This window comes from Bactrocera tryoni, chromosome 1 (genome assembly GCF_016617805.1).
Source record: "Bactrocera tryoni isolate S06 chromosome 1, CSIRO_BtryS06_freeze2, whole genome shotgun sequence".
Classification (NCBI taxonomy): Eukaryota; Metazoa; Arthropoda; class Insecta; order Diptera; family Tephritidae; genus Bactrocera; species Bactrocera tryoni.
Genome location: NC_052499.1, coordinates 87,010,095 through 87,022,034, shown reverse-complemented (window position 1 = coordinate 87,022,034; position 11,940 = coordinate 87,010,095). Strand labels below are relative to the sequence as shown.

The window sequence follows — 11,940 nt, the reverse complement described above, 5'->3', positions numbered from 1 at the left end:
ATAGGTGTAGTAGTAAAGGATAGCAAGACGAAATATATCCTGTCATCAAACAAACAGTCGTCGCACTCACGACTAGACTTCCACGTCAATGTTGGCAGTCATAACTACGAAATTGTAGATAATTTAGGGACCAGTATAAGCACCACCAACAATGTCAGCCTGGAAATCCATCGCAGGATAACTCTTTCCAACAGGTGCTACTTCGGAATGAACAAAAACTCACCAGCTCTGAAAGTATTCGACGCAGTATCCGCTGTGGGAAGCAGAGGAAGAGGAAGACCACCACTCCGTTGGAAGGACCAAGTGGAGAAGGGCCTGGCTTCGCTTGGAATATCCAATTGGCGCGCTGTTGTTAACTTGGCTATAATCGCGTAAGCAGTGTCTATGCCAGTAAAGAACAAGAGGACTAATTTCTTATCACCGAATAAGTATCCAGATGAAATAAAACAGATGACTCAGTTCCATTATTACATTTTGACAAAAATTTTTAAAAAATTTATCTTCCATATATCGCCATAAATATAGTTTTAAGGGTTCCTTCTTCTTTATTAATAGAAATTCAAAAAAGGTCTTCTTTAATGGTCGATTTGTGGGACTTATTTAAAGTGCTCTAGTGTGTCTAGTGAAATGAATACGAATATCATCCACCTAAGGAGAAACTTATGCACTTATATACAAATGTCGTTTAAAAAATACAAAAAAAAATATATTTATTTCACATTTATGTCACCTGACAGTTATGCTGCCAATCGGACATCCACATCTCGTATTATATAATTGAATTTCTTGATTACCAAATCGACATCCGCATCGCTGATCTGATGGTACAACACAATTCGAGCAAATTCCCAATCGCGTGCGCTCACTTTCACCTTAATACCCTGCTCCTTGTGTGCGGCATGCACGCCGGCGGCAAGCTCCTCGGGCGTCACTTCGCTGCAGCGGTCGGCGAACGCCGTGGCGCCGAATTTCGCATTCGGCAGATGAATCAGCAAAATGTTCGTTTGAACAGTCGCCAAATCGACGGTGACATTGGGACTTTTGGCTTTATGAATGGCTGAAAGAGAGGAGAAGCGAATGCAGACAAAATTAATCGAGGCGTAATTAAGGGAAATTAATTGTTTCAACGCAAAGTGAGGTGGAATGTGGGGATGGAAGAATAATAGCAGTTTAAAGGCAAGTGTCTAGACGCAGTAAAGTCAGAGCCAGAGTGCTTACCAAATCGAAGGCATTTATCAGCAGCCATTAGTCGCCTCATCAGCCGCCACTTGCCGCAACTTGCCACATTGATGTATTGTTATTAGGCTGCAATAAAAATTACCTTCTGCTATGCGTCGAGTCCTCTGATGATCCTCCTGCAAACGCGGCACAATAGTGTCCAAGGCCACAATGCCGGCTGCCGCCAGAATACCTGCTTGCCGCATGCCACCTCCCAGCGCCTTGCGCAGTCGGCGTGCCCTGCGAGACAAAAGAAAGCGCGAAGAAAAAGTTAGTGGCAAGAGAAAGACAGCACAAGTGCGAAGATTAAGAATGCGATTGGAAAGCAAAAGGTGCAGAGCGGGTGTGTGTGCCAATTAGTCTGTGACATTAATCTCAAAGCGAAGCACTCGGCGCGAAAGTGGAGACTCAAACTCTAATTCCATGAAATAAGTGTTTGAGAGCATTGCCTGTGTTCCTTTGCTATCGCCCAACAATCGCCTTTCGGCTGGCAATAATAATCGCCTTAGCTGCAACACTTGCCACATAGTCGCGACACACTCGCACACGTCTTTTATATGATTATCGCCTACCGTCTAATACGCTTTACTCACTGCCTAATGAAAGCCTCCGATCCCACCAGCACTGAGCCCACCGGCGCCGACAGCCCTTTGCTCAAACAAATATTAACCGAATCGAAATCGCGCGCAATACGTGCCACAGGCACCTGCAGCGCTGCGGCCGCATTAAAGACGCGCGCCCCATCCATGTGCAGCGCAATACGCTTGCCGTAGGGTTGCAGCTGTTTATCGCCATTAACTAGCGCTGCCAGTTTATCGAGCCACTCCAGCGGAATCACCTTGCCGCCGCATATGTTGTGTGTATTCTCCACCACTACCAGGGACGTAATTGGCTCGTGATCGTCCTCCAAGCGCACCTTGCGACGCAGTGCTTCGAGGCAGAATGTGCCGTCCACGTTGTTGGGTATTGTGGCTAATTGTATACCAGCGATGTGAGCAGCGCCACCTAAAAGAGAAGGCGTACAAATATTAGACCAACATGTGTATGTGTGTATAGGTGTGCGCGTGGATATGCTGCTGGCGCAAAGCGATATGTGGACTAAGCATGAATAATTGCACTGAAGAACTAAATATTAAAAGGGCACATTCCTTACTTCCAAAATGAATGAGAAGACACTGAGGAGTTTTGCAAAACTTAACTGCGTTTCTGATTAAATGGCGGATATTAGAAGTCTGGTACATTCTCATTTCAAATATTAGAAATGTTTTGGGATTGTTTGAAAAACATGCCCGATTATAGAAATATACAACTACATATGCGCAAAAAATAGTAAGAGTTTCATCATAATTTTAGAATTGTTAATTTCTTCTTCAAAATATATGACGTCCCCTCAAAATAACTTGTGCCAACATTTCTTCCAGTTCTCGAAACAGTTGTTAAAGCCAATTTCCGGCCATCATTGCGCATAGCGATTCACGTCTAATGTTTTCAATTAAGTCAAAGCAGCTCCCATGGTGTGGTCGTTTGAGTTTGCTGAATAGCCAAAAGTCACACGGAGCTAAATCAGGCGAACACGGTGATTGTGGCACGAAATTGCAGTATGCGACGGTACATTATCATCTTGCAAAGACCAAGTCTCGCGGCCCATAATTCCGGCCTCTTTTACGAATATCTTCACGCAAACGACGCATAATTCTGAAATAGCATTCCTTGTTGACAGTTTGGCCGGATGAAAGGAATTCGGAGTGCACCACACCTCGATAATCCAAGAAAAGTGTCAGCATATGCTTGACTTTTGACCTGCTTTGACATGGTTTTGGCTTCCTTTTGCAACGAAATCTGGCCAATTGATCATCTTTGTCCGGGTCATAAGCATAGATTCAAGACTCATCGCCAGTAATAATACGTTTTATGGCATACTGGTAAACGGAAATCATTGTTACACAGACGTTAATGCGAAGCGGTTTTTCGAAAAAATTGAGTGAGTTTTCTGTAATAATCTTTCAAAATGGTTTTCACTGATCCTTTCGATATTCCAACGATGCCGGTAAAATCTTGGACTGTTAATCGTTGACTCTCAAGCTCCCATTCCTTTATTTTATGGACCTGTTGATCACCAGTTGATGTTGGTGGTCGTCCTGAATGTGGTTCTTCGTTAACGCATTCTTGACGCCCTTCGAATAATTTGTGTCATTCAAACACACATGTTTGTAGGGAACACACCGAAGACCTTTTCCAACATTCTCTACGTTTCGGCCCCAGAAATTTGGTTCCACATAGAAAACTGCATGGAAGTTTTTTGTTGAATAATTGCACTGATCGTAAAAATCACCGAACTTTACGTAACTCAGAAAGACAAGCGTATACTAAATACTAATAATTATTTTGAAGTACCATTTGGCAGAGATGTCACTGGCAGGCACACCAGTCTAGAAAAACATATTTCGACGAATGGTTTTTTTCGCGCAATTTGAATTAAAAAGTCTTACTAATTTTTGCGCGCAGTAATAATTCTAATGGATATTTCATCGGCTTTGAAGTAAAAATAAAGTTTAGAGCTCCTTAAAAAAGAACCTACTTTATTAAGCAATGTTTTCTAGACTTCAAATGACTGTAGCCCCAGGAAATCTGTGAGTTTCTTATAATATTCAAAGCCCTGCAAGCCTTCTAAATTGGGAACTATTTGCTTGACTAAGATTATGAATATAACAAAAAACTATTTTAAAAAAGTGTATAGAATCGCAGAGATTAAATGCCGTTACTTAACTGTCAGTTTTGACCGACTATGCAGCTATAGAGGCAATACATATTTCTCTCATCCAAGAAGCAATTTCCTGCTTTAAACTGCCTGACATGTTTCATCTATGGAGCATTTTCAATAAAATTTTCGCATAAATTAGAGGAAATAATAATTGGATTATAATGTAATATAATTTTCTTCCACTAACAACTGTTCATCAGACTTAAATCAGCAAATAATTATTAACACAGCTCTGAATGTAATCATCAGCAGCTCACTGTGAGCATTCGTGAAAATGAGCGCCTCAATACACCCGGGTGTGGTAGCGTATGATTCGCAAACTTTTTACCAGCTTTACAAGCTGAAATTAGTTTGTTTGGTTTCGCTCTAAAGTACAAAGCACTTAATTTTTTTTGCGCAACAATTCCAGCGGCACTTCATCGCATTCATTAGCAATGTCGACATTCAAATCTGCCGGGACCGAGGCGAAGAAGTATATGCGCAGCGCGACCCGGAGGGCACTCAACGGCGGTAAATCAAAAAAGTTTTGTTTTCCCAACTTTTTTTTACAACAAATCGTGCTGCACTGGTCAGTCGTGGGTGCGAGCATGGATATTTATGCTTTTTTTGCAAACCATGAAATTTATATGTGTATTTGTATGGGGTGGTTTTCGTGCCTATAAGGTGGAAAAATTATTAAAAACAAACAAGGCAAGCACTATCATTTGTATTGATTCGAAATAGAGGACACGCAAGTAAATAAGTAACTGATTTGAAGAAGTTTGTATGAAATTTAAGTCCCAAGAAACAAATTTTCACTCTGATTGAACTATAACTACAAAAATCTTCTGAGACTTGGCATTAAAGTTCAGTTAAAGAAAAATTATAAAATATACCAATGCAGAGCAGCTTCTGGAGTATGAAGTAATGTGTAGAAGTGCACGCAAGTGAGGAAAGTTCTCTCAGAGCCATTGACTTGGAATGTCCAGAAAGGATTATTTTACCTATAGCTTAAGCAGATCACGACTTCTGGCCTTAAACCAAGTATTCTCTGGGTAGCCAAAAAACATTCGTTTGAAGGTGGGCTAAAGTGTGAAGGCCTGGGTTTGGGACTCACCACGTAAAAAACACTTCCAATGAAAGAAAGAAAACTCGGCTATAACCACGTAAGCGGTGTCGGCGCCAATAAAGAAGAAGAAGCAGCGACTACACACGACACTAGTGACCTTGTGAAATTTTTTGGAAAAGGTTGATACAAAATGATTCCTCATAAATAAATGTTTATTTAATCCTCATGCCTTCGATGATTTATGGGTTACACACATGAAACTCTCATTTTGTATGCCTTTATCGAAATGGTTATATTATTGCGTGTATGTATGTGTGTGCGCAATTACATTTTTTTCCAGCGTGGGAAATGTGATTTTTTTCGTTTGAGCTTTCCACATATTTGCGCAGAGTCTCTCGCTTTTTTGCCATTAACTGTTTACTGTTATTATTACTTTTCGCCGTTTTTTGTGTTGCAAATTGCATTATTGTGCGCATTTTAATAACTGCAAAAAAAGCTGAAATATCAACAACAGCAACAACAATTGCAACAATTAGACGTGCAACTCAAACAGGCAACTTTGAGCACAGATGCGCATGTGTCTGTGTGTGCGTGGGCACATGTGTGTGTGCGCATATGTGCGCTGTCTTCTGTAGCTGCTATCGAAAGCGGGAACATGGCGCGGCTTTTAAACTCGCATATCCGGTGTATGCTCGGCGCGCTGCTGCCTTGCAGCACCGGCACAATACACACACACACAGGCAAACACAAAACACAAACACGGAAGACTATCGCAATTCTCGACTGCCACACCACTTTTAACCCGATCTCACTGGTTATCCTTGCGCCGCGCTATCAGCGGGACGCCTTGGGACGCAGTCGAACATTTTCCCAATTTTTGGCATTTCTACGTTTCCGTGTTTCCGTGTTTCCTCGTTTACTATTAAAGTTTTTATATTTAGACTTCGTTTTCGCTTTTTTTTAATTTCTCTTATGATTTTTACTCTTCTCGCTGTACTTTTAGGAAATGAAACTTACCTTGTTCGTAGAGGTAGACATGAGATAAATCACCCACAATTGCTTCCGAGCCACGCTGATGACAGTGCACCATACCTGAAAAGTATAAAAATGGCTAGATAAGAATGTGATATATATGCCATGTGTATGTATGAGTGTGTGCGTATAACGGAATGCTTGAAGGGAGCATAAATTTGTTGATTTTAGCCGAACTAAGTATTTTAGTGGAAAGCGTGCACCGGAACACATTTTCTGATGCACACACACATTTGTATGGATGCTGATATCCTGCAGGACACTTGTGGCTTTGCGAGACCACACAAATGGTCTAATAGCTGGATGGACAAAAATTGCATTTACATCTAGCGCTATGTGGTTGGTGTTGTTTGAATGGTACATTTTAGTGAAATTGAATGAAGGGAACCTGCATTGAACTTCAAGGCTCGCCCTAAAAGTAGAAGAAAAACCTCGTCTTCAGGAATGTGTAGGTCCCTAGTGACATAAATAATTAGAGATATATAAATCTGTGAAAGTGATCAGAGGACTTTATCAAGCAACAGGCAACGAAAAATCCTCGAACGATCCCATTACACATCGTTAATGGCTAATAATAATCCTGAGGGGGGATAGTCATCAACTTCCTTTAAAACAAATAAAGACTCTTCTTCGTTTTAGTCTTATAAATTTCGGCTTGACTCTAATCTAAAAAGCACATAAAAACTCTGCGATGTTACCCTTTTTAGGAAATCTTATAGGGTCTGTGCCTACTCTCAACTTAACCTCTCTTATTTCGCAAGTTTAATGGAAATATTACGTTGAACCAATGGCGGCTCAAAAATCACTAGAAGCCCTTCAATGTTGCACCAGTTAACTTCCCCAATGGGTGTATGGTGAGGCGCCTGCAACAGTATGCACTTAGTGGCAGGAACGCAAACGCAGTGTAAATGTGCAGAAACCATGAAAGTGAATTACATTCCTTGACACCAGCACCGGCAACAGTAGCAGCAACAACTATGCAGCGATTGCAATAGAAGTCGTGCTGGCTGCCTTCTGTTAAGGGAATTTTATATGAAATTCATAAAGAAATATCACCTTACAGCAAGGTGTTCAAATTCCATGCTTGAAATATTTATTAGGTATGCGGTCTTAAGTGCTTATGGAATTAGAGCGCTTTGGCAATTTTTGGAAAATAATTTCCTAGCTCACTCGTATTCTCCACAATACGGTCGTACTAACTGAAGTCACAACTTTTAAATGGCGTTAACGCGCATTATGACCGTTTTTAATTCCCCAACATAAACAGAGTTGACACCATAAATGTGCCTATAAATCAAGATACAGTGAGTTCAAAAAGTGTTCACGTATAGTAAAAAATAGTGCATTGCAGCTGATGTTAAGAAAAATTAACATTCAAATTAAATTTTGTTTTACGAAAAGTAAAGTATATTTAATCAAAAACTTCTTAACATAAACAAGTACTTCATTTAGTAATCTCTTGTGGCTTTATGAGATACAAAGTAATAAAATTTATGTGAACATTATTTGAGCTTAGAGGTAAAGTGATGATTGAAGTTCAATAACTAATAACTTTCGGGACCGCCTTTAGCTTTTATGACTGCTTTAATACGGTCAGGTATAGAGTTAATTAGATTATCTAAAATTTCCGGAGAAAAGCTGTTCCAAACTCGTTCAATTTGAGTCCAGAGTTCATCTATGGTTTTTGGTGTTTTTCTTTGAATAATTAACTGTTTTTTAACAATCGCCAATAAATTTTCAATAGGATTCATATCGGGTGACTGAGGTGGCCACTTCACCACCCGAATTCCGTTATTTTTCAATAAAGATTTTCTAATACAGGCGGTATGTTTAGGGTCATTATTTTGCATGTGTATCAAATCACCGGGTTCACATCCAAAAATTTCAAAGCTAGGGATAAGTGAAACCTCTAGAATGCTAATATAGTCCGTAGCCCCCCATATTTCGTTAATTCGACGCAGTTTTCCTACCTTTCCGCCACAGAAAAAACCCCACAATATAAGTGAACCACCTCCGAATTTAAGTGTGCGCAGCATATTCTTATCCGTGGGACCGCAGCGCATGTCCAGATGCGTCTATCTGTTTTAATACGATTAATTTTCGTTTCGTTAGACCAAATTACTAGTTTGAACTGTTCGTTTGTCCAGTTTTTCTGTTATTTCGCAAATTTTATTCTAGCCGCTTTGTTCTTCGCTGACATGTACGGTTTTTAATCATTGGTCTTGCACGCATATTAAAACTTTTAAACGAATTTCGATAGGTATTGTTGCATACTCTAGTGCCTAAAGACGACAATAACACTTTCTTAGCCTCCACTGTGTTTTTAGCTGCATCAGTCATGATAAAACGCCGTAAAATCCTTTCTGTTTCAAGAGTGGCTTTTTAGGCCGGTTTAAATTTTTTGGTGGTGTGTTAATACTGTCTTGTTTTTTTTATTTTGCTGATGACACCAATTGAAATTTTATGTTTTTGAGCGATTTCTCTAACTGAAGCTCCCTCCTGCAAGTCCGAACATACAGCTGTTTGCGAAATAAGGTTCAGTTTTTTAGTCCTGTCTGAAAATTTGCCAGGTTTGATAAATTACCAATTTTTCGACCTTTAATTTTTGTTACAGACCTAAGTAAATGTGAAATACTTCGCACAATAAAATTATTAAAAAATGCTAACAACTATTTTGTAACAACTGAATTAGTTACATACTGCGTCACATCAGCTCAGAAAGTGTTCACGTGCGCTTACGTGTTTGAACTGTATTTATTCAAATTTAAATAAACATGGAAATCTACCGAAGTGGGCTTTGAAAACTAAAAGGTCAATGCCATATAACAGCGAAAAATGTTTCTTGAAGTATTGTCATATTTGGATGAAATTGAATGAGAAAAGTAAAATTTGCATTACGACTAGGTTGGGTGATGGCTTCACAAAATACAATACAATAATACTATACTTTATATTAACGAATAATATTTGTCCGTGAACCCGCCAAAGATCAGCAGTCACTCCACCAGCTCCCACTTGCACCTTGATCCACAATAGAAGATACCAAAATACATAGGTAGATAAGAAACAGCAGCCTAAATCCCATAAAGGGTGCAAAGTATACAGTCAAACAGCCCAACGGCTTTTTAAATTACAAGGAAGCAACTACCAATCAAGTAATCAAGACGGAACTCAGTCTTCTCCATCCAGTCATATCATTCCTGTTACTAAGTTTGTCAGTTTGATGCCGAACGTGATATCCTGTAACCCTTCTCAACAGATGTTCACGTCAGTCGTTAATAAGGAATAAATGTTGAAAAACTGGTAGTGCTTATTCAGCAAATGGAAATGCAGATGGCTGCTCAATTTACACAAATGATTACTCAACTCATGACATCTCTCTGAACAATGCAAATAAGACTTAAAATTACCATATGAAATACCAACGGGTTATACAAGAGCAGGGCTGAAGTCAAGCACTATGTCAAAACCAACAACATCGATGTTCTGCTTGTAGCAGAAAATCATTTCAATGATTGGTCATATTTTAAAATCGCAGGGTACGATTTTACAAAATCAAATCACCCTAGTGGCAAGGCAAGAGACGGAGCTGTAGTTCTTATAAAATCTGGTATCTCTTAGATGAAACTTGAACCTTTACAATATCCTTGGTTTCAGGTTGCAATGGAAATAAAGCGATAGCTGCCTTAAGACATGTATGACTGAATTATAAACAATTTCGTAATAAATTCATCCGACGCATTGGCAAACAAAAATTCCCAGGTTATGACATAATTAATTCGTTTGCACTTAAGGCGCTACCCGAAAACGAAATCAGTATGATTGTCAAGCTATGTTCGGTCATCGAATGAAAAATAATATTAATCTCTTTGTCTGGAAAACTTATTTTCTATTATCTGATATCTTGTTGGCAGAGACCGTACAGGTAAGATATTGTGAGAAAAACGTTTATTATTGCAACTTAAACAGAAATATACAGACTTACCTATGGACTTGTCAAGGACTTTTATTGAAAAGGGTTTTCTAGACTATAGTGTCTGGGTTCAAGGGAAATATGGAACAGCAATTAAATTGCTTTAGGATTGTAAGGCTCCCTTATACAAGTAGATTATTCGATTATGGGACCATGATAGCAGATTTCGTTTCAATTGGGAACCGTGGTTTTGCTGCCTGGCTGCACTCAAACCAAAACTATAAGTGTCAGTGCATTTGAGTTTAATTTTTTTCAGTATTTCTCCGATCAATAGTTGGAATATTTTCCTCTATAAATGAGTAACTATATTATTAAATGTTTCGTAATTTTGTTATACATGTTTTTAACTTTATGCACTTTTCGTTTGAGTCATGTCTATGTATATCAACTGATATCATTTTTGTTTACCAGATTTTCTATACTTACAAGCCAATAAATTGCCCATAGTGCCACTGGGCACGAACAGACCTGCCTCCTTTTCGAACAACTTTGCCGTTTTCTGCTCCAATGCATTTACCGTCGGGTCCTCACCATAAACGTCGTCACCCACGTCAGCCACAAACATGGCTTGGCGCATTTCCGCTGTCGGCTGACTTACCGTATCCGAACGAAGATCAATTACGTAGTGCGACATGTTTTTATAATTCACTTGGTAGCAGTCGAAATGGAATGTTTCCGCAACTTTATTAGAATAAACAAATAGAATGAATATAGATATAATTTTTTGCTTCGTAAGTCGCTTTTTTTATTTGTAATTTCGATTTGGCGGGAATGATCGGTGAAGTGTTGAGTGTATAGAAATAAGAATACAGTTGGAAAAATTCAGTTAACTTTTCAAATACAAGTTATAAATACTGGAGTCGATAGATTGAAGTATATCAGTTTGATTACGCTCAGAATTATCGTTAGAAACCCGAAATGAAAAGGGTGAAACAAATGTTTGGAGATATATAGGGGCTCAACTGTAGTCACAAATTAATGTTCCAAGCTCTGCTTACTGCTGAACTGCACAGAGTAAGTCAACGAAATTTCAATTTATTGAAATAGCTGATAACCATCGATAGTCATATAATATAATAATGTATTATGTTTGGTAACTAAGTGTATTTCATTTCAGTCATCCAGGTCATCAGCTTACTAATCAGCTTTTAAAAAGTCAAAATAAATAATTTTTTTGTTTGTTTTTTAAAGGTAAACAAACGTTGCTGTTAATTTGATATGTATATTATCGCTTACATACATACAAACAATCGATTAGGTTGCAGTTGAAACCAGAACCAGAACAAGTATTTGTGGCGAATGTGATTTTAGAAGCGCCATAATCCCGCGTTTTGCCATTAATATCGTTCTGAATATACTTATATGAATATATATAGTTACATATATTCTTCTGCTAAACAAATTTTTGAATGATTATCATTGAACTGTTGAAAACAGTAACAGAAGTCACTTCTGTTATGCTTCTGCAAGTCACACCTCTGCCCATGCGGGTACAAACATGTGTAATCAAATATGTACATACATATGTACATATGAAGGCATGAGCATAATGAACGATTTATGTAATTGATAAGATTGTGTGGACTTAAGCAGCAATTCAGCTATCACACTATTATTTTAGTACTGAATTGCCTTATTTTATTTGTCAATTGATCGAAATGTCAAATGATATTTATGAATTTTGAAAAAAATATTTATTTTTCTTAACACAAGACACTTTTCACAAATATTTACTTACAAATAAAATTTACTATCGCTCGATTCGGACCGCCAACTTTTCGTTCCGATTTCCACAGCGCTCTGTTGAAAATTGACAATGCGACTCGTATACTCACTGGCTACTAATTTTCCATCGATTACTACGCTCGCTTATATGAGAAAAAAAAGACAGCCACAAGTACTAACGTC

The 11,940-nt window shown here is 38.6% G+C and overlaps 1 protein-coding gene across 3 annotated transcripts; it reads right to left on the bottom strand.

Annotated features, from left to right (window-relative positions):
• Positions 1-501: 501 nt before the first annotated feature.
• Positions 502-11,933, bottom strand: LOC120782335 (probable low-specificity L-threonine aldolase 2). Of its 3 annotated transcripts, XM_040114565.1 has the most exons (7): positions 11,771-11,930; positions 10,459-10,713; positions 6,045-6,119; positions 1,812-2,223; positions 1,322-1,458; positions 731-1,057; positions 502-648 (listed from the first exon to the last, which is right to left on the bottom strand). In XM_040114565.1, the coding sequence occupies exons 2-6, from the start codon at positions 10,664-10,666 to the stop codon at positions 738-740; spliced, it is 1,152 nt and encodes a 383-aa protein (XP_039970499.1). In that variant the 5' UTR covers positions 10,667-10,713; positions 11,771-11,930; the 3' UTR covers positions 502-648; positions 731-737. The 3 variants fall into 3 exon arrangements, with proteins under 3 accessions (XP_039970499.1, XP_039970498.1, XP_039970500.1); XM_040114564.1 differs by having other exon boundaries at positions 502-1,057; XM_040114566.1 differs by lacking the exon at positions 10,459-10,713 and having other exon boundaries at positions 502-1,057; positions 11,771-11,933.
• Between the last annotated feature and the right edge of the window lie 7 nt (positions 11,934-11,940).

Excerpts from the sequence above, each read along its gene's own strand:
- LOC120782335 (XM_040114564.1), bottom strand. The coding sequence starts at position 10,666 with ATGTCGCACTACGTAATTGATCTTCGTTCGGATACGGTAAGTCAGCCG. Across the intron at positions 6,120-10,458 it reads TATGGGCAATTTATTGGCTT|GTATGGTGCACTGTCATCAG; the intron begins GTAAGTATAGAA and ends TATACTTTTCAG. Across the intron at positions 2,224-6,044 it reads TGTCTACCTCTACGAACAAG|GTGGCGCTGCTCACATCGCT; the intron begins GTAAGTTTCATT and ends CTTCTCTTTTAG.